Source organism: Bos indicus x Bos taurus, chromosome 20 (assembly GCF_003369695.1).
Source record: "Bos indicus x Bos taurus breed Angus x Brahman F1 hybrid chromosome 20, Bos_hybrid_MaternalHap_v2.0, whole genome shotgun sequence".
Classification (NCBI taxonomy): domain Eukaryota; kingdom Metazoa; phylum Chordata; class Mammalia; order Artiodactyla; family Bovidae; genus Bos; species Bos indicus x Bos taurus.
The window spans coordinates 32,414,279-32,437,700 of NC_040095.1; the positions used below are offsets into that span (position 1 = coordinate 32,414,279).

The window sequence follows — 23,422 nt, forward strand, 5'->3', positions numbered from 1 at the left end:
TCAACAGTACGTGAATGATGAACTTCCAGATGTTCAAGCTGGATTCAGAAAAGTCAGAGGAGCCAGAGATCAAATTGTCAACATCTGTTGGATCACAGAAAAAGTAACAGAGTTCCAGAAAAACATCTATTTCTGGTTTATTGAATAAGCACTTCGAAGATTAACTCGTTTTTTTCTTCCAACCTGTGAAGCAGGTTATTATTCCTGTGTTAAACAACAGAATGCTAAGGCACAAAAAGGTTAAATAATTTATATGGTGTCACAAAGCTAGGAAACAAGAGAGCTGGGGTTAGGGCCTCTGGCTCTAGAACCCATATTCCTAACAACTAAACTACTCTGTCTGAAGGTTATCAGGACCAGAATAATATTGTCAATACATTATCAAACCAAACTTGAGTCCATTGCCTATATGCATTAAAGGCAATCTACTGACACCCAGATCATGAAGGACAGTGCAGCATCTATTGCAGACACAAAACAAGAGGCATGCACCATTAATGCTCAAAAGAAGACTCCCAGATTTGCTGATGGCTTTCAGAGAAAGTTTTTTAAAGACAGAGTAAGGGAGAGAGTTGCAGGGTACCTGATCGGCCTGTGGACATTCTTCTGATTGGTTGGTGGCAGTCAAGAGCAACATCCTTCTGGTTCATATCAGTCTGGGACCTATGTTCTTCTGGTTGGCCTACAATTTAACTTCTTCCATGTGGTGAAAGTTTGAAATTTGCAAAACAGCTCAAAGGATATGGTTTATAACATTATCTATAAACTCTGAGGAGGAACTAAAGCTCCTTGACTTTGTTTAATGGCTAAATCATTATTTTGTCTTGTTTGACTGTTTCTGCATTTTCTCACTTCTCTGATTAAATTTATATTTTGAACTTGGGGAAGGCCTGGGAAGCTGAAGTTCTTCTGTGAAGAGGCAGGTAGAGGACACAGTGGGCGGAGGAGGCAATCCGTCTCAGAAAGGCCACATAAGGTTGTGCTTGGTTAAAAACACTAAATTAAGATGATGAAAGTTTTCATTCTAATACAATACCCAGATTTAAAGAAAACAAAGAACGAACAAAAAACAAATATGGGATTATGGTTTTATTTTTTTTTTAATTTTATATGCTCCAAAACACTTTACTTGGAAATTTTCACTAGAAGTAGGAAAACAAACAAAAACCAGTAAGGGACAGCAGCACAAATACGTAATGCATACTTTTACTGTGGATACATTAAATGTATGTTCATGTAATACTTTCATAACATGACAGCTCATACTGTGTTAAAAAAAATAATAATACAAGAAAGTGATGCTAGAGAACTACGGAATCCTGTACTCTGTGCAGAAGGGATATCCTTATGGGAGCCAGAAAAGGAGCCCTGGAAAGTGGAGAAGAAAAAGTGACAAGCGATCTACAACTAGCCTATCAGCCAGCTGTGAGTATTTAAAAAATGGCATTAAAAAGAATCTGAGAAAGCCTTTAAGAGACCATACCCACTTACATTACAGAATTTCCAGTGGAACTTACAGATGGAACTTACTTGCTGTAACAAGGCAAGAAGGGAAATTTTATTGTGGGGTTTTAGCCATGACTCTCACTTCACTCTACTGAACACGAAGAAATAAGAGAAAGTCTTCTGTCATGATGTGCACTTTAATCAGCATCAAGCAATTCACAATAGCAGAAACCCTATAAATGCAGCAAAGCAGACAAGCCTTTAACTAAGTCTCAAAGCCTAGTTAACATGGGAAAATTCATCCTGGAAAAGAACCATACAAATTTAAGGATTATGAAAATTCCTTTATCAGAGTTAAAGTTTTAGTAACCCATCAAGGAGTTCAAAATGGAGAGGAACTCCAAGTGTAATAAATTCTACAAGGCCTTTAGGTTATCACTTACCCAATAGTAAGGCCCACATTCGAGAGAAACCCTTTAAATGTGATCAAAATGAAAAGTTCTTAGGAAGTGATTCATTCTTTAATCCAGCATCAAAACTTTCAAAAGAGAAATTTTATGAATACACTGAATGTGAAACGGCACATTTGATGGTGTTTAAACAGAGGGGAGACACAAATGATGAAGTAGATAGGTGCTTGGAGGTGTCTTCCCAACCACCCTAAATAAAACAGCACCTTTCTTAAGAGTCACACTAGCCTGCTTAATTATTCATAGCACTCAACACTCACCACACTATATTTTTACTTCTTAAAATGCATTAACTTCTTCCACTAGAATATAAACTCTGATGTTTTACAAAGCTATATTCTCAGTGGATAAAGTGGAAATTCTGTGTGAAGTCTGTCCCTGTCCAATGGGAAAGAGACAGATAAATGGCTTATGCTGAGGGCTCTTCTAAACTTGAAGGTGAGATACTTAGAGTGACTCCACTTCGAAGGGCTAAAGGATAAAACAGCATGTAGCAGGCACGTGTTGATAAGTAAATTATAATACTTTGATCAGTGAATTATAGTACCTTCCTTATGTGGAATATTTGGTATTTTGAAGTTAATCCATTCTAAATGAAACAATTCACTTATCAGGCTTTAATATATAAAAATGTACTGTTCATTGCTTCGTGATATATCACAGTAAAAAGCACTGTAAATGTTATGATCTACAAATTATTCTCCAATTGTGTGGGGGATGAAAAAGTTGTACAGAAAGCACCCCAATAGTACCCTCATTAGTATACCAACCAGTGAGAGACCCAAAAGGGCTGTTTCACAGGGGTCCTGAGGACAAAATGGAGTCTCTAGCTTCTAAAGACAAAGTTCTCTTTTTTTCTCTGGTTCTAAATCTAAACAATACTTTACTCCTCTGAGGAATAATTCCTTCTTGGCCTTGTCAACCACTGGTACAAGAGGGCATGGCAGTTTGGAATCAGATATCAGAAACCCTTTTGTGGCAGAGTTAAGCACTTAAGAATCATGTCTCTTATTAATTCAAAAAGCATGACTAAGGGCCTATCATTCATTAAGCACTATGCATAAAGATAAATTTTCAAAACATGGAATTTGTCAACTCTTAAGAAAAATGACTATAAAGCAATAAAATAACATGGGAGGGGAAGATTCAGGGAGGCAAAGATTCAGGGAGCAGAAACAAAGAAACTTGTAACTTTGACTGAAAAGGGCTGGAAAAAGCCTTACAGACACAATGTATCACTGGGGCTGAGTTCTTAAGGAAAAATATTCCCTTAGCCACAAACAAGGGCAACGCATCCCAGTTAGAAGTAACAAGAATAAACAAAGGAAAAAAAACACATAGCACATTGGGAAAGGAACTGGTACACTTGTGACTGATCATGATGCTCCAAAAGGGGTGGAGTGAGGATGGGTAGTCTGTGATTTAAATCTTCATGCTTAGAAAGCATAGAGGCATTTTTCACAGCAAAACTTGTTCAAGACTGAATTAAATAAAAATATTCTTAGCTGTGTGAGGATAAACAAGAGACAGAGATAGGGAGAAAGTCTCCACTTGTCCCAAGAGGTTCTATCAGAACATTTATCAAAAAGGAGCCTAAGGAACACTGTACTAGAATATGATCACACAAGAAGAGCTGCAGAGATGAGACTGGCAAGGTAGGCAGAAGAAAGCAGATTACAGCATTCTGTGTTGCCCTGCTTTGTGAAAGATTGAAAAAAAAAAAAGAAAACATGAACTGGAAAAGATTATAGGTGAAAGATGAAGATTAGTTGTGTGTGAGCATGTTAAATTTAAAATCACTGTGGGATGTCTAAGTGAAGATATTTAATAGGCAATTACAAAGAAGGTTTAGAGAGCAGAAGTTGGGATTCAAAGTGCAGGTTTTGGAGTCAGCCTAACATTACAGGTGGTAGAAGCCATGGCTATGAATAACATCACACAGAAGTACAGTTGATCCCTGAACAATGAGGGGATTAGGGATGAATCCTCCTGGCAGTAAAAAAATCAGAATATAACTTATAGTCAGCCATCCATATCTGAGGATATGACCAACTGCTGGTTGTGTAGAAGTGTAGTATTAACGATTTAAAAAAAAAATTTATAGGCAGTCCCATGCAGTTCAAAATTCAAACCTGCATTGTTCAAGGGTCAACTATATTTAGAGTAAGTAAAAAAGAAAAAAAAAGAGAAAGGTAGGAAGGAAATAGGGGAGAAGGAGGAAAAAGAGAAAAAGGATAGTACTTTGGGAAATAGTAATACCTACAGGGTACAGACAGAAAAAAAAGAGAAGCCCTGGGAGAAAGGAGAAAAGTCGGCAGAAAGGAAAGGTGGGGAAATTGGTGGAGAGGAAAAGAGGTGGAGACCTCTTTTCCTCGAAAAAGCAGGAAAATGAGTAGGGCAAAGAGGGGAAACAAAGACTGACCTCCGCATAGTCTCTATTTTCTGTTAAGACAAGACTAAGAGCCATGTGCTAGGGGAGGGGACAAATGGCCAGAGAACAGTGATGAGGCAAGTCAGAGGTGTGTGTGAGTCACAAGGGGAAAGGGACAGATAAATGGCCTACGCTGAGGGCTCTTCTAAACTTGAAGGTGAGATATTTAGAGTGACTCCACTTTGAAGGGCTGCAGGAACTTCACATGGAATTCAGTATCCCAGAAAAGAAGGGGGAATGATAGGATTAATTCAATATAGAGAGAAGGCCTGAAGAATGATTAGGCTGAAGGACAAGGGGAAGATGGGATCTGAAGGGACTGTAGAAAGCTCTTCATGTGATGTCCCAGAAAACCAAGGCTGGACAGGGAAGGAAGAAAACTCTGAAAGGGGCTGATGGTGAGGAAAAAAGTAGTAGTAACAGGAGGCTCTGAAGAAGCAAAAGAGATAGGAGAGCAGTAAGACAGAAAAATCAACAAAAATGAGAAAGTAAAAAGTTGGAAAGATGAAAATGTCATTAGTTACTGAAACTGAAGATTTCAGAAACAGAAACTCAGGATGGTGATATTCATGGAGTGGCCATGGGAGTCAAGTTCCTGGAATGTGATGAAGTCAATGGCCCAGAGATTGAGGATACTGGCAAGGTGTCAGCCAGGTCATCCCTAGACGACAACAGGAACTGAGGTAGACAGAAAGACTGTCAGTGAGATAGCAGGCTGGGCTCTTGGCCTTTAACACTCACCCCTACAATCAAAGACAGAAAATATTAAAATTTCAGAATGTATGAAAAGATGTGCCCTAAGACACATGACTAATGGCAGAGTAACCTAACGGTTTTATCTTCATTATTTGTTTAATAAACCATGCATATTCTTTTAAACAAAAGAAGAAAAATCATTTTAAAATTTTTATAAAATGCCTAACAGACTAAAAATTTTAAATGCCATTAGTACTATGTAGTGAAACAAAAATTCTTCTGTGGAGTCTTTCATTATTTATCTTACTCTGAAAATGGTACATAGATACAAGTCACAATTTTTCATTTTGCCAATTTTTAAATACACTCATAGCATATATCCAAAGCAAAGAGGTGACTTGATTTTAATCTCTGAAGTGTAGCAAACTTCAAGAGAGGGAGACTAAAAAAATATATAAAAACAGTTAAAATGTTCAATTTTATGTTATGTCTATTGTACCACAGTAAAAAAAAAAAATCTAAAGAATTAATAACAGAAAAAATCTTTATAGAGATAAATTGGATTCCTTCTTAATATTAGTCACAGGATATCTGTAGTTCAGGCTGAGTTAGAATAATGTAAATGCCATTTCAGAAATTAAAGAATCATTCCTTCACAGGTTTAAGAATATATAGTGAAAGACAGTAATGGCATTTAAAAAAGGGTAACCATGCTGGCTATCTTTATGTAGTGTAATGTTCATAAATTCAGTATCATTATGTCTTCTTTTCTGGAATTTTCATTTCCTGAGTCTTTTTGTTTTTCTGTTTGAAAAGGACTAGAAGAACTTACTAGTTAGTGTGATGCTGAAAGAAGTTTAAAATCTGTTTTGCATTTGTTGTATTCCATTCTTGTTCTTTCAGGGGTCCTTCGCATACAAATACATACTTTTTCAAAATTTTCTCTCCTACTTCTCGGAAATCCAAAGGTTCTTTGTGTGCAGCGTAACTTGCTCCAGAAACGCCAATATCCATTTCATGATTTTCTGGCTGTTGATCTGCACAATGCTTCAATCCCCAATAACACATTTCTCCACTGTACATCATAGCCAGCAAATGAATGTCACTAAATATTCCTAGGAAAGTCATTTAAGTTGAGAGATTAGAATTTAAAAACTTTAAAAGAAACCCTAATGATTAAGACTCTAATAAAATCCTTTTATATTATTAAGCATTTTCCCTTCTTATTTAACAGTTATAGTTAGAAAAGCCAAGTATCACTTAACACAATCCTCATTTCATTGACACCTCCATCTCTACTTTATAAAAGAAGCCAAATCCCACCCTCCCCAAAAATTATTTTTAAAGAATCATTTAGGTTTGTGTATTCACCTTTCTGGGATTATCTTTAGGATCTGTTTGAAAATCTAATCTAAATCAATGGAACCTCTCCCAGAAATGTGCACTGCATATTCCCCATACTACTCAAAGATTCCCTTGATCCCATTCATGAACAGAACTTTTATTTAGGGGGTATACTCAAGGATCAGTAATACAGTTCCTATATTTCTACAATAGTGTACAGATACAATCCTGCATAATCATGTCCCTTAGAGGCCATAAAATTTGAAATAACTAAAGGTGTTAAATTGTATCCAAGATGCTTCATCTTCTCAGGAAAAAGGAATACACTGCAGGATTTCCATCAAAAGTTGAAAGCATAATTATAGAAGAAGGCAATTATATGATTAAACATTTATGACACACAGAGTTTATTAATTTGATATTAAAAAAAAAACCTAGAATAGTAAAGATTTGGGGATAAATGATCAACTTTGTACAACTCACCAAAGCTCTTTAAACCTCAGTTTGCAAGACTCAGGATTCCACATGCCCTACTTATTTCATGGAATTTTAATGAGCTTTGGTTCTGAGATTTTTTCTCTCTTTTAGCTATGAAGAAATGAAGTGAAAAGAAAAGATTATGGGTAATATGCCTTATACTTATGAAGCTGTTTTGTACATATTACCCATAATCATTTCTTTCTCATTTCATTTCTTCATAGTTAAAAGATCAAAATCTTCAGAGAAAAAGCTAGAATAGTGTTAGATATTATTCAGAATGTAAAAAGAAACAGACCTAGAATCTGAAAGGATCTGGATAAAAATTACTAACTTTGTGCAACTCATCAAAGCTCTTTAGGCCCCAGTTTGCAAAAATCAAGATTCCACATGCTCTCCTTAATTTCATGAAGTTTTCTTAAGGAATAGTTGGTGGGGTTTTCTGCATCCCCAATTAAAGATTTTCACTCCAGAATTATATTTCATATTAGATAGGGCATTTCATCAAATGAGTATCCTTTCTCATTTTTGTGATCTTACACCCTAATTATTCCTAAAAAGACTGGTAAAGTAAGGAGACAGGAGCAAAACTGAATGAAAGGTTGAACTTTTAAGTAGACTAGATCTTTAGAAGGAAGAGCTGAAGTAAGACCCACACAGTGAGGCCACATGGGAAAGATGAGAAGGGTTTGTTTAAGGGAGATCTGGCATCCAGTTTACACCCAACTCTAAGCTAGCCTCATCCTTTATACTAACAAGGAGTTAAGGCTAAGAAAAGTACACAGATATCCTATAGGAAGGTGTCTCTGAGGAGCAAAAGAACAGCTATATACTAAAGAGTGTTTCTCAAACTTCACTAGAATTATTACCTGGAGGACATGATGAAATGCTGGTTGCTGGATTCCCACCTCTAAAACTTGCAGATTCAGATATGGAATTGCATCTATGAATCTGCATTTTTAACAAAGACTTAGAATCTAGGGTGAGGCTGCTGGTCCATAAACTATGCTAAACTATTGTTTCAAAATACCAAGGGAAGAGATGAACAACATAAAAAATACTCTTCCTCCCTCCCTACTCTCTCAAGGAATCCATTACTCTCTAGTTACACTGTTTTTGGTGCTATAAATTTTCTTTGATATTTTTCTGCTAAGTTTCAGCATGGTTTTCAATAAAACACTTCACTATTTACTGTTCATATGCTTAGTGAACATGTATGTGAGAGTGGGGGATGAAGGGAGGGAGAGGATGAATAATCCATGAAGTAAGAGTGAGGGCAGAGACTTTTATGTTAAAAAAAAAAAAAAAAAAAGGTGGCCATACTGGCATTCTCTAGAAGCAGTGATATCTAAATCTGACTGCATCATAATTACAGGAGGTAATAAAAATAGATTCCTGGACTCCAGATATTGAATCAGAACCTTAAGATGATACACAGAAATCAGTATTTTTCACACGCTACCCAGGCAATTACTGATTTCAATTCAGAGCTCCTCCTTCAAGACATCTGAAATTCAGGTTCTGGGCTAAGCAATGAGCCAAAGGCTGCCAGGATGGGTGGTTCTTAGTGGCATAAAAAGGGCATAAACCAAGGATGCACACAGCTGAACAGTCCTTTAACCTATTTAACTCCAGGGTTATAGTGACAAGGCTATTTTTATAAGGGCCCACAGAATAATGAAACACAGAAATGAAATAAAAAGGTTTACTGAATACATTACTTGATAATTTCTAAAAGCAAAAAATTTAATGGCACACAGGTAATGATCAAAGGACAAAATGATTATCTCACCTTCTAAAAAGACATAAAAATCACTGAAAGCATACACTGCTTTAAGTTTTATCAAAAATCAGGCAAACTATTATTAAGACCTGGTCACAAAAGTTTTGATGATTCTTAAAGAACTTTTAACTCTAATTAGCATTAAAAACTATTCTGGGGCTTCCCTGGTGGCTCAGTGGTAAAGAATTTACCTGCCAATGCAAGAGACACAGGTTTGATCCCTGATCTGGGAAGATCCCACATGCTGCAGAGCAACTAACGCCTATGTGCCACAATCACTGAGCCTGTGCTCTAGAACCCACAGGCCCCAACTACTGAAGCCTGCATGCCCTAGAGCCCTGCTCCACAACAACAAAAGCCATCCTAATGAGAAGCCCGTGCATTCCAACTAGAGAGTAGGCCCCCGTTCACAGCAACTAGAGAAAAGCCTATGCAGCAACGAAGATACAGCACAGTCAAAAAAGAAAAAATAATAATTATTCTGAATTACGTTTTTTATACTGGCTAACAAAATTAAAAAAAAAAATTTAGAACCACTCCACCAGGGTCTTAAGAGTAATTTAGCCTATGAGAAGTAGGCTTCCTGGCTACTAGTCTACATCTCAAGCAATCAAGTAGGGAAGAACAAACTGCTTTAGTTGAGAGCAAGCCAACACCAAGAGGACTGACTCCTGCCAACACCAAGAGGACTGACTCCTGTGGCAAAACTGCTAGGGAGCTAATTTTACTTTCTTGTTTCCTGGAAAAAAAGAGAGACCGTATCTGTGCCTTTGATTCCCCTGTTGAAGAAGCAATGGAAGGTAGAGGCAAGTGTAATCAATTATAATCCAAAAGAAGACCAGTATCACAAGGATGTGAGTCCTGCACACAATATGCCAGCAAATTTGGAACACTCAGCAGTGGCCACAGGACTGGAAAGGTCAGTTTTCATTCCAATCCCAAAGAATGCTCAAACTACTGCACAATTGCACTCATCTCACACACTAGTAAAGTAATGCTCAAAATTCTCCAAGCCAGGCTTCAGCAATACGTAAACCGTGAACTTCCAGACGTTCAAGCTGGTTTTAGAAAAGGCAGAGGAACCACAGATCAAATTGCCAACATCTGCTGGATCACGGAAAAAGCAAGAGAGTTCCAGAAAAACATCGATTTCTGCTTTATTGACTATGCCAAAGCCTTTGACTGTGTGGATCACAATAAACTGTGGAAAATTCTGAAAGAGATGGGAATACCAGACCACCTGACTGCCTCTTCAGAAACCTATATGCAGGTCAGGAAGCAACAGTTAGAACTGGACATGGAACAACAGACTGGTTCCAAATAGGAAAAGGAGTACATCAAGGGTGCATATTGTCACCCTGCTTATTTAACTTCTACGCAGAGTACATCATGAGAAATGCTGGGCTGGAAGAAGCACAAGCTGGAATCAAGATTGCCGGGAGAAATATCAATAACCTCAGATATGCAGATGACACTACCCTTATGGCAGAAAGTGAAGAGGAACTCAAAAGCCTCTTGATGAAAGTGAAAGTGGAGAGTGAAAAAGTTGGCTTAAAGCTCAACATTCAGAAAACGAAGATCATGGCATCCGGTCCCATCACTTCATGGGAAACAGATGGGGAAACAGTGGAAACAGTGTCAGACTTTATTTTTTGGGGCTCCAAAATCACTGCAGATGGTGACTGCAGCCATGAAATTAAAAGACGCTTACTCCTTGGAAGAAAAGTTATGACCAACCTAGATAGCATATTCAAAAGCAGAGACATTACTTTGCCAACAAAGGTCCATCTAGTCAAGGCTATGGTTTTTCCAGCGGTCATGTATGGATGTGAGAGTTGGACTGCGAAGAAAGCTGAGCGCCGAAGAATTGATGCTTTTGAACTGTGGTGTTGGAGAAGACTCTTGAGAGTCCCTTGGACTGCAAGGAGATCCAACCAGTCCATTCTGAAGGAGATGAGCCCTGGGATTTCTTTGGAAGGAATGATGCTAAAGCTGAAACTCCAGTACTTTGGCCACCTCATGCCAAGAGTTGACTCATTGGAAAAGACTCTGATGCTGGGAGGGATTGGGGGCAGGAGGAGAAGGGGACGACAGAGGATGAGATGGCTGGATGGCATCACTGACTCGATGGTCATGAGTCTGAGTGAACTACGGGAGCTGGTGATGGACAGGGAGACCTGGCGTGCTGGGATTCATGGGGTCGCAAAGAGTCAGACAGGACTGAGCAACTGAACTGAACTGAACTGATCATAAGGATAGTGATAAAAAAAATTCCAGACCATGACAATATATAACTTTATGTCTAGAAATAGGAGAATAAGGGAAATATTTTGCCTCTTTCTTTGAGTTTAAATAGCTTTAATGTCCATCTCTGATTCTTCTTTTAAATCAATCCATGCAGGTGAGGAAATTTTAGAAAGCTCATTTTCAATGCAACTAATCAATTCACGAGTTACCTGGAATAAATACTTCTCACGAATAAATCAAAACACATTTGTCAAAACACCATCTTTGTCAAAACATCATGCTCACTTTATATCTACAACAAGTTGTTTTAAGGACAAGCCACTTGTAGCCAGTCATATATGTTAATGGCACTTAATTCACAGTGTTTTTTTTTTTTCCATGCAATGTTTTCTAATAGAAAGGGAAAGTCTACAGCAGTTAACAAAGAAGAATTAAAACACACTTATAAAATTAAGACACAGAATTTTCCCTAAGAAATTTTCTTGTTCTTCTGCATGTTTGATTTTTCTCATCAAGGTTCCCCAGAATTTCACATGAAGCATAAAAGAAAGTTTACATATATAATCTAACATCTTTTGCCAGCTATGTGACCTTACCAGGCTTATCAGGACCTCAGTTCTTCCATTTGTAAAAAGAGACACTAAAACTAAAAGGTTCTTCCCTCTCAAACCTCAGTCTAAAACCCAAATGATGCTCTACTTCCAGTTCCTAACATTTTTAAGTGCACAGATGTTTATGACAGAAACCAGCAGATACCATCCAACATGCACTCTTCCCTTCTTTCTTAGTCAAGAGACTTTAGTAGGGATGGCAATGTATAATGTAAAGGGCAATACATCCCAGATTTCCTTCTAGCTATATGAAGCTCTGTGATTAAATTCTGGCCAGTGAAATGTTGGCAGAAGTGTTCTCAGTGTTGTAACAAGCTTCTAATAAGGCTGTAAGACCTGGCTGAAAGAAACTTCCTTTTGCTATTCGTAGAGACTGAAACATAGCTGAAACAGAAGGAGCTCCAGCAGCATCTTGAGACACTGCAAATGGAAGCAATGTCCTCAACAGGTATGCCTGTTGCACAACTCTGGCAAATACTGTTTATATGAATTCTATAAAGCACATCCCTCTGAAGTCGCAGGGCTCTACTTCAAAAGACGATAGAAGAAAAAGACAAGAATCTGATGCCATGAAGCCACCAAAACCAGTTGTGGACCTTTTTTTAAGTGAAAAAGCAGTAAATTTCTTCTTGTTTTGAAGTTACTTCTAGTCCCTGTTATAAGAAGCCATACCAGAGCCTGATCAGGGCCGGGTGGGGATGCAAAGAAAGTAAAAGCAACATGATAAATTAATTTTTTTAAACTATTAAACAGAGATTAGCAGTACTTTTATGTATTACATAAGACTTCCAATTTTTAAAAAAAGCCTTTTATTATTGTTTTGTCTGTAATGTAAACCTTGAAATTTACTTAAATCATTTAAATCTAAGAAACATTTTAAAATCTTAAAATGCTTTGAAACACTTAGAAAACTGAAAAAAGAATCATATTACCTTCACTTAGTAATTTAGCTGTGTCTAGGTCTTGGAAAGAAGCTCCTTCATTTAACTGGATGGGACATCGAAAATTCAGCATTTGTAGTAAGTAACTGATTCCATCAACAAGGTACTAAATGAAAGCCAAAAACAAAGAATCCGGGTTATTAAATGCAGAGCTACAGAAACTTCAAATGTTAATATTTTCACTCAGGAGAATACTGGCTAATAGTTATTACTAGATATGTCTTATGGTTATTACATTACAATGTTGTAAGGACCCACTACCTTGAAATTTTTAAAAGGGTATTTTAAAGTATAACCTGCCAACTAGTAAAAGGGTATGTGGGAAAAAACCTTCAAGGATAACAGCCTTGTTGTGGTGAAGGGGCTTTTGTAACTCATGAACCATGCTGTGCAGGGCCATACAATATGGATGGGTCATAATGAAGATGGATGGGTCAAAATGTGGTCTACTGGAGGAGGAAATGGCAACCCACTCCAGTATTCTTGACTTAAGAACCCTACGAAGAGTATAAAAAGGCAAAAAGATATGACACTGGGAGACAAGACCCTAAAGTTAAAAGGTGTCTAACATGCTACTGGGCAGAGGGCAATTACTAATAGCTCCAGAAAGAATGAAGCAGCTGGGCCAAAGCAGAAATGATGCCAGTAGAGGATGTCGATGCTATAAAGAACAAAACCGCATAGGAACTTGGAATGTAAGGTCCATGAATCAAGGTAAATTGGACGTAGTCAAGCAGGAGGTGGCAAGATTGAACATCAACATCTTAGGAATCAGTGAACTAAAATGGACAGAAATGGGTGGATTTAATTCAGATGACCATTGTATCTACTACTGTGGGCAAGAACTCCTTAGAAGCAATGGAATAGCCCTCACAGAGTCCAAAATGCAGTCCAAAATTCAAAAATGACAGAATGATCTTGGTTCCCTTCCAAGGCAAAACATTCAACATTCACAGTAATCCCAGTGTACGCTCCAACCACTGATGCCAAAGAAGCTGAAGTTGAATGGTTCTATGATGACCTACAAGAACTTCTAGAATTATCACCAAAAAAAAAAAAAAAGATGTCCTTTCTATCACAAGGGACTAGAATGCAAAAGTAGGAAGTCAAGAGATACTAAGAATAACAAGCAAGTTTGGCCTTGGAGTAGAAAATGAAGCAAGGCAAAAGCTAACAGAATTCTGTCAAGAAAACATGCTGGTCATAGCAAACACCCTTTTCCAACAACACAGGAGGCAACTCTACGTACCATCACCAGATGGTCAATACCAAAATTAGACTGATTATGTTCTTTGCAGCTGAGGATGGAGAAGCTCTATACAGTCAGCAAAAATAAGACCTGGAGCCGACTGTGGCTCAGATCATGAGCTACTTATTGCAAAATTCAAGCTTAAATTGAAGAAAGTAGGGAAAACCACTACACCATTCAAGCATGACCTAATCAAATTCCTCATGATTATACAGTGGAGGTGACAAACAGATTCAAGGGATTAAATCTGGTAGACAAGAGTGCCTGAAGAACTATGGACAGAAGTTCATAACACTATACAGGAGGCAGTGACCAACACCATCCCAGAGAAAAAGAAATGCAAGAAGACAAAGTGATTGTCTGAGGCAGCTTTACAAATTGCTGTGAAAAGAAGAAAAGTGAAAGCCAAGGGAAAAAGGAAAAGATATACCCAACTGAATGCAGAATTCCAAAAAGAGCAGGGAGAGATAAGAAGGCCCTCTTAAATGAAAAATGCAAAGAAATAGAGGAAAAAATAGAATGGGAAAGACTAAAGATATCGTCAAGAATATGAGAGATATCCAGCAAACATTTCATGCAAGGATGGGCATGATACAGGACAGAAATGGTATGGACCTAACAGAAGCAGAAGAGATTAAGAAGAGGTGGCAAGAATATACAGAAGAACTATACAAAAAGGTCTTAATGACCCAGATAACGACTATGGTGTGATCATTCACCTAGAACCAGACATCCTGGAGTGTGACGTCAAGTGGCCCTCAGGAAGCATTACTAAGGACAAAGCTAGTGAAGGTGATGGAATTCCAGCTGAGCTATTTCAAATCCTAAAGATGGTGCTGTGAAAGTGCTATACTCAATATGCCAGCAAATTTGGAAAATTCAGCAGTGGCCACAGGACTGGAAGAGATCAGTTTTCATTTCAATCCCAAAGTGCAGCAATGCCAAATAATGTTTCAACAACCACAAAATTGCACTCATTTTACACGCTATTGTAACAAGGCTATACTCAAAATCCTTCAAGCTAGGCTTCAGCAATACCTGAACCAAGAACTTTCTGATGTACAAGCTGGGTTTAGAAAAGGCAAAGAAACCAGAGACTAATTTGCCATCAATTTTCTGGATCATGAAGAAAGCAAAGGAGTTCCAGAAAAACATCTACTTCTGTTTCATTGACTACACTAAAGTCTTTGTGCAGATCACAACAAACCGTGGAAAATTCTTAAAGAGATGGGAATACCAGACCACCTTACCTGCCTCCTGAGAAACCTGTATGCAGATCAAGAAGCAACAGTTAGAACCTTACATGGAACAACTGACTGTTCCATGTAAGGAACAATCAGTTCAAAATAGGAAAAATAGGAAAAGGAATATGTCAAGGCTGTTTATTGTCACCTGTTTATTTAACTTATATGTAGAGTACATGTACATGATGTGAAATGCCAGGTTGGATGAAGTTCAAGCTGAACTCAAGACAGCCAGAAGTATCAACAACCTCAGACGTGACGATCATACCACTCTAATGGCAGAAAGCGAAGAGGAACTAAAGAGCCTCTTAATGAAGGTGAAAGAAGAGAGTGAAAAAGCTGGCTTGAAACTGAGCACTAAAAAAATACCAAGATGAAGGCATCTGGTCCCATCACTTCATGCCAAATAGAAAGTAAAAAAGTGAAAACAGTGACAGATTTTATTTTCTTGAGCTCAAGAATCACTGCAGACAATGACCGCAGCCATGAAATTAAAAGACATCTGCTTCTGGAAGGAAACCTATGGCAAAGCTAGACAGTGTATTAAAAAGCAGAGATATCACTTTGCTGATAAAGGCCCATATGGTCAAAGCTATAGTTTTTCCATAAGTCGTGTATGAATGTGAGAGCTGGACCATAAAGAAAGTTGAACGCCGAAGAATTGATGCTGTTGAGCTATGGTGCTGGCAAAGACTCCTGAGAGTCCCTTGGACTGCAAGATCAAACCAGTCAATCTTAAAGGAAATCAACCCTGAATATTCACTGGAATGACTTATGCTGAAGCTGAAGCTCCAACACTTTGGCCATGTTTTGGGAAGAGTCAACTCACTGGAAAAGACCCTGATGCTGGGAAAGACTGAAGGCAACAGGAGAGGATCAGATAGTTAGATATCATCATCAACTCAATGGACATGAATTTGAGCAAACTCTGGGAGATAGTGGAGGACAGAAGAGCCTCACATGCTACATTCCACGGGTTACACAGAGTCAGACACAACTTAGGGGCTGAACAACAGGGGGAAAAATCACTAATTAAGAACACATGATTCAGTAACATACTTGTCAAAAATGTCATCAGAGGAAGAAATCAGTAAAGATAATAAAGATATGTTCAATATCAACTTGTTAAAAATATGGATACACTTACTATAATTTAGAAACACTATAATCAAATTTTTATATCTGAAACTGTGACCTCTCATTTGCAGGCCCACATAAACTGTGTGTACAACCAACTCAAGATAGGAAGGATCCATAGTTATACAAACATTAAGATAGGATCTTTGCATTTACTGATTTGGTCAGAAGAATCAGGAAAAATCAGAGAGCCACAATTTTCTAAGAGCAGGGTCATGTGGAATCTTTAGGAGTGATCTGCTAATAGAAAGAGGCTCACTACCAAGTTTTGTTTTCTTCAGGCCAAAAAATATGCTTAGAAATTAATACAGATTATCTGTCTTATATCATAAAAAATAAAAATCTGGGACTTAAAAAAAAAAGTGTAAAACTTTCCAGTTTACAAAGGATTTTCACATGTTATTTTATGGTTTTTCTTTTCCATATTATTTAATCTTCACAGTAATTTCAATTTAAGATTACACAGCTGTTAAGTACAGGCCTGGAATGAAAACACAGGCCCTTTGACTCCTTGGTTCTTAATCCTATATTAAAGACAGATTTTAGAAACATTTAAATGTCAATAATCAAATATGTATGAGGAATTTGCTTTTTTACCTTTTTAAGTAAGCTAGATTTTCTTGTGAGCCAGTCTCTCCTTTTGGTCAGAGAATGACAATACATGTAGAGTAGGGCTCCTCGTCTCCAGGAGAGACATTCCAGGAGTTCATCTCCAAGCAAATCACAGTGCTGAAATACAACAAAGACTCAGTTTAAAAAGAGAAACTTCATGTCTATAAAAATAAAAACTAAATTTCAAAATATTGAGAAATTAAAAATATTCATTTCATAAAATCTGCCCTTTACTTTGCGACCTACACAGGAATGACTTACTTTGAATCAATTAGAAATATAGACATCTACTGCTACATAAAAATTACAATAACTACTCTAATTTACAAGTATTTCTACATAATTGATATTCAAGTATTTAAGTAACTAAATCCTCTAATGTATTTCAAATATAAGTATTCCACAGTCTGATGGGAAAAATAAGTTTTCAGAAATATATATATATATATATATATGTTACTTGAAACATTTTCTACTACTACTAAATTAAAACAATGAAAAGATATATACAAAAACAATTTAAATGAATCAAACTTTTATTATGTGGTATCTTTTAAAACTTGGGATTATTTATTTACACAATTAGCATTCCCTGATAAAACAGAGAGCAACAAAGATATCTCAGTAGAGACAGCCAGCAGGTAGCTGAAGATGAGAAATTATTTGCCTGAATGAATGGATTTCCCTGCTGATCCAGGGGTTTAAAGTAGTCAGGGCTAGATAAAAAAGTCCTGGGAATCATTGAAATAGAGACAGCAGTAAAAAGTGTATGGACAAACAAAGACAAAATAGAAACTATTAGAGGATTAAGGAGATATTCTTGGGGAGTGCCTATGTTTCCAGAATGGGAGAGAGGTGAGATGCTTAGAAAGAGAAAGAGCAAGGCTTCTCAGAGATGAAGAGAAGCATGAAAGGCCTTTAGGGATGTTATGATCCTTGGAAAGACAGCAAATGTCCAGGAGGAAGAGGACTGTGAAAGAACCAGAGACGTGGTCATTAAGATCACTAGGAACCTTCAAGAAAACATAGCATCTGTAAAAGTAAAGGGAGCAGAAATAGCAAATGTGTATCTTTAGAAAATGACTATGCACTGTGTATAACTTCATCATAGAAAATGTTCTGAAACATATTTATAAAAATGGATACTTTAGTTTTGACATCAGTCTGAAACGTTCAACTCTCATATACCCTTCCTTCAGTCAATTTAAAACAGAGACAAAGACACATTTAAGAAGGAAAAAAACACAGATCCTAAAGGGTAGTCTAGCAGGAATTAGCAGCATTCCACCATAATTCATAGTTGTGCAAAACTTACTTTTGGATGCATATTATTTTCTTTAACCAAAATTTCTGGTTCTGAAAGAAAATTGATCAACTCTTTTACTTTCTGTGAAGAATCTTCAGGAAAATCTTCATCTACTAGCTTGTTCTCCTCAAAATATGTCATGTCCAAAATAGCCTGCAGTAAGAGAGAAAAAAGTGTAATATAAAAGATTTGAATTAGAATGAATAACTCTTACAGTTTAATCTTACATATATTCTTTGCGACCCCATGGACTGTAGTCCTCCAGGCTCCTCTGTCCATGGGGTTTTTCAGGCAAGAACACTAGAACAGGTTGTCATTTCCTTCTCCAGGGGATCTTCCCAGGGATCGAACCTGCATCTGCTGCATTGTGGGTGGATTCTTTACCCACTGAGCCATCAGGGAAGCCCCAGTAGTCAGTCCTAGCTGTAAATATAATCTAAGACGAATTTATAGTAAACTTTGTAAGATTTAACTAAACACTGATTCAAGATAATCCAGCTTTCCTCAAAAAATAAAATGGATATTTATGTTTTAATTCAGGTAAGTTAATCATATACAATATAAAAAGTTTTTTATATTCTTTGTTATTTCCATATATTACTTTCTGAACATTTTCTAAATGCCTGCTGTATCAAGAAAAGGTCACTACCTCCAGTTTTGTACACTGAATCTTCAAAGGATTACCTGTTTCCCCAAATGAAGAGTCAGCTCTTTCAAACTACTCAATCCTTTGTCTCTGTTTAATCTACTTGATGAAGACTAAGGAAACTGAGTTCTGCTACTAGTTCTATCTAACCAACCAAAGACAAGTCATATTTTACTTCTTCTTTAAAGCCTCAGTTACTTCATTGACAAATTGTCTTTTAAAGTCCCCAGCCTTGAGAATAAAATGAATTAACATATGTAAATCACTTAGAACATGACCTGGCACACAGCACTACTTAAGTGACAGGTGCTGTTGTGTTAGAAGGCCTGAGCCAGGAAGGGAGAGATCATCATCCTAAGGAAAAGGACCTGTTGATTCAGAACCACAAGTAAGCTCCAGAAAGGTTTGAGGAATTTTAATTATATCTCTAATTCTTTTGCCTTATTCTCAGAAATAAGTTAAAAGTGTTTACAGCTCTCCTATATGAAAGAAGTAAGATAAACAGGGAACCTTCTGAAAGGAAGGAAAGTGAAGGAAATTTCTCCCAAGCTGAAATAGCTCTCTGGGGTTTGTGGGTACTTGTCAGAGGCTCATTCAACCACATCTGAAGGCAGAACTATGCCCATGTATCTCCTAACAGAAAGCAGCATCAGGCAGCTAAGTGCTATGAATGTGTGTTTTGGAAACTCGACTAAGTTTACTCTTATTTCCTATAACAACTGGCAATCAAGTAAGGGCATATGAAGCACTCTGTTAACTATAAAGTGCTATATAAATGATAGATACTATAATAAAATTATGTTTTTTTAAGGTTTTGCTTTTTTGTTGTGCTGCATGAAAACTAAGGAAACTGAGTTCTGCTATTAGTTCTATCTAACCAACCAAAGACAAGTCATATTTGCAGTCAAGTCATATTTGAAGTCATATTTGAAGGTCTTGTTGCAAATGCAAGATCTTGGTTCACTGACGGAACTCCGTCAGGGTGGAGCCTGTGCCCTCTGCAATGGAAGAACAGAGTCTTAACTACTACATCGCCAGGGAAGTCCCTCAAAATTATGTTTATTAATGTGAACTTGCCTCAGCAGTTTGAGAAAACCTAGAAAACAGATTTTGTCTATAGAGCGGTCTGAATTTGAAAGAAAAGGGAAAGAAGGGGGAACAGCTTTCTGTTCTTACGGACTTGCACAACAAAACCACAGGTAGTCAAGCGAAGAATCCAAAGGAAAGGTAAATTTCAGGGAAAAAAAAAAATAACCAGAGGCCTTATAGAAATCTCCATTCCCTCTAACATTTCAGAGCTTGGAAATTGCGCATATGAGTATTTTTCTTAATTATCTATACAGGGAAGCAATATTGTAAGATTTTTTCCCTGACTTTATAATCCACACATCCAATAAACTTTACTTCTTTGCAAACTGCCTCAGTTTCAAGTCTATATGCCTTATACATAGTTTTTTGAACAAAAACATTTTAAATAAAGAACATTAAACCTAAATTTTGGAGTCAACCCTCTTAAGTAAGCAACCTACCCCACAATATGTCAGAAACCATCTGATTCAGTACCTGTGTGTAAAGTTCTAGAAGATTTGATGGGGTTGAACATTCTTTGTCTTCTCCACACTGAAGTTTCAATTTTTCTAGAGCTGCAGAGGCGCGAATTAAAAAGTGATCTATAAGAGATAAAAATATGATTACTTCACCTATTTTCAGGTGTCTTTTAAACAAAAAAAAAGCTACATATCTAAAATGATAAAATTAATACAACATAGTAATATCTTTTGTAAAACATGAAGTATATCATAATGCCTAACTCTACTTAAATTTATCATGGAAATTTTTTCTTAAAAGCTAGACTTAAAACTTTCTAGGTTCAGTTGCCATTTCTTAAGCACAACGTGTACTTTCATAATGTTTATTTTATGATGTTGACATATTCAAAATGTTTAAGCATTAAATTTAAAACTTTTATTGGAAGAGTACAAATAATATATATAAATATATATATAAATATATATATATATATATATCCTCATGGACAGAGGAGCCTGGGAGGCTACAGTTCAAAGAGCTGCAAAGCATTGGACACTCAGCAACTAAGCACACATACACACACCATCAAAAAAAAAAAAAAAAAGCCCAACATCAAGACACTTAGATCCTTGAGACTGCCCCTCTGTAGCTTTCTCCTGAAATATATAACCTTTTCCCCTCACTGGTAAACGGACAATGTAGGACCTGGTGAGGGTCCATCTGATCCAGCCTCAGCACCTACACAAGTAGGTAAGCAGATCAGTGTTGGAACAAAAGCACCACCAGTTTAAGTTGCGTCTGTTGGCAGTAATATGACAACCTTAAACTCTCCCCGGTAAGGCCGAACCTGTATCTAGACCAGATTCTGAACGCTTTAAGGTCCACTATTCACCTAAATTGAAAACTACTTCTTCAGCACGGCCTTCCTATCTCTCCTCAGTCCAGAAGTAACACCCATACAGCTCAGGAAAAAAGATTCTACTGTGAACTGAAATGGTTTAGAACAAAACACCCCTCAGGAGCTTCTTTAAACACTGAGTTGATATTTTTTTCTTAATTTGCAGGATTATTTTAAATGTAAAGGCCTGCATTGAATTCATCAAACCATTGCTGAAGGAGCATTTCACATGAACTCATGACATAAATAGAGAAGTGGAGGGATAATGGTTCACCATTTTAGAAAATTTTTATGAAATGTAGAATTTTTCCTAACCATTCAGTCAAAATAGTGACTGACAAGGCAAAGATAAGAGATTCTAACACAGTCCCCAGAAAAGGTCCCTCTAATGGTATATTTCCATATCATAAACACATTGTGCTTGTACAATGAGAAATAAATGAACCAAAATTGACCAGTAGTACAAAGGAGAGTATTCTTACATGGACTAGTGTCTGGCTGTATGTGATCAATTAAAAAACTACAGGAATTATCAATCCCTACAACCTAACATAAATATCATTAAAAAACAAATTTTTACTGTGTATTATTTTTGCTATATTAGAAAATACAAGTTCAAATATATGAAACTATGTTTTAGTTAAACTTCATAAAATATGAAAATCTTGCTAGTAATACTGAACAGTTCATAACGTTGACCACTATTATTGCAATTCTAGTACATTTCAGAACTTTAAAGCCTCCAAACAAGAATATATACTTTACTTTTCACCCTTCACTCTAGACTGGATTAAAGTACACTTCCACTGGAAAATGAGAATGGCTTTTTGGTTTACTGGTAAGTGAATAGCATACATTCTTTCATCTCTTCAGACTGGTTGTAATGGAGCTGGAGTGGGGTGGAAATCACTGAAGTTTATTTGGAAGTAACTTAGATACACTTCCAGACAATAACTACTGGAATAGCTACTACTGTCCATGAACTAAAATTATTCATGTGATTCACTTACCACAAACCAAAAAAGGAAACTACTTCAGGGTAGTCTTGTGGATTTTTAACAACAGACCCCTAAGAAAAGAAAATCCAGCAAATAGTCCTGTATGGAACTAGAGCCATTTTATCATGGACCCTATTCAATAAATTCACCAACTGTTCAATCGCTTGGGAAAATGTTCCACTACTATTTCTCTATGACTCCGAAGACAACGAGACAGCCCACAAAATTTTTTTAAACTTTCTATCTGTAGTAAAGGTGCAAAACTCGGTAAGAATGTAGAAACCTATAGGCAGCTGGTAAGTAATGAAAAAGAGCAAACGTCGAGGTGATTCTGTGTCAGTCTTTCGTAAGGAAACCGCTTGAGTGAGTGAAGTCGCTCAGTCGTGTCTGACTCTTTGCCACCCCATGGACTGTAGGAGCCTACCACGCTCCTCTGTCCATGGGATTTTCCAGGCAAGAGTACTGGAGTGGGTTGCCATTTCCTTCTCCAGAGGATCTTCCCGACCCAGGGATTGAACCCAGGTCTTCCGCATTGTAGGCAGACGCTTTACCGTCTGAGCCACCAGGGAAATCCAAGGAAACCGCTTAGATATTTAAAAAAAAAAAAAAAAAGTTATTCCAGTACTGACAGGGCCCTTGTGACAACTGAGGTGATGAACGTGAGAGAATCGTTTTAATTACTCCAATGTAAATCTCGACTGTAGACTACTGTTTACAGTTGAGTTTAGATTCCAAAACACAACACAAAAATTTACAACGTAGCAATGAAAAAGCAGAACTATTATACACGCCAAACTATCTTTAGGAAATGCAAAACTACCATTACTTATTTGCGTACCATCATCCAACTTTAACCACTCATTTAAACTTCCCTGTGTACTTTCATCCAGATCTCTCCCCTTTGCCAGTCGCCACCGACCAAGACAGTTAAAGACAAGAAGCACTGATTTGCCTGAGATTTCAACAGTTTTCGCGGGTTATGAAAAACCTGGTCCGGAAGTAAACGCCTTTGCCTTAAAGCGATGTGAGCTCCTGGAGGTAGACAACAGAACGCCCAGCTAGGGCCAGAAGCGCAACACCTTCGGTATTTCTGGCCTGGAATCCATAGACTACAGGCCGCAGCCTCAGCCCCTATGGCCGTCGAGAGCCAGCTCCGAACAACCGCCCGCCTGACCGCCTCCCTCTCCTCAGCTCCCTCACCATCTTCGCCGGCGGCTTCGCTAAGTTGTTGTATGTGGGCCTGAGCCAGGTCTCCGAGTTCCTCCACTCGCCTCACCACACTAGAGCTTGCGGCCGCCATGGCCACAACGGGCGGGCGCGCCCAGTCACGTGACCGCACCGGCCCGAGGTCACCTG

The 23,422-nt window shown here is 37.5% G+C and overlaps 1 protein-coding gene across 2 annotated transcripts; it reads right to left on the reverse strand.

Annotated features, from left to right (window-relative positions):
* Window positions 1-1,074: 1,074 nt before the first annotated feature.
* Window positions 1,075-23,422, reverse strand: C20H5orf51 (chromosome 20 C5orf51 homolog). 2 transcript variants are annotated; one of them, XM_027520566.1, is made up of 7 exons: window positions 23,267-23,421; window positions 20,204-20,310; window positions 18,004-18,147; window positions 16,674-16,805; window positions 12,438-12,552; window positions 5,876-6,158; window positions 1,075-5,090 (listed from the first exon to the last, which is right to left on the reverse strand). In XM_027520566.1, coding segments are annotated over exons 1-7 (882 nt in total). In that variant the 5' UTR covers window positions 23,367-23,421; the 3' UTR covers window positions 1,075-5,089. The 2 variants fall into 2 exon arrangements, with proteins under 2 accessions (XP_027376367.1, XP_027376366.1); XM_027520565.1 differs by having other exon boundaries at window positions 1,075-6,158; window positions 23,267-23,422.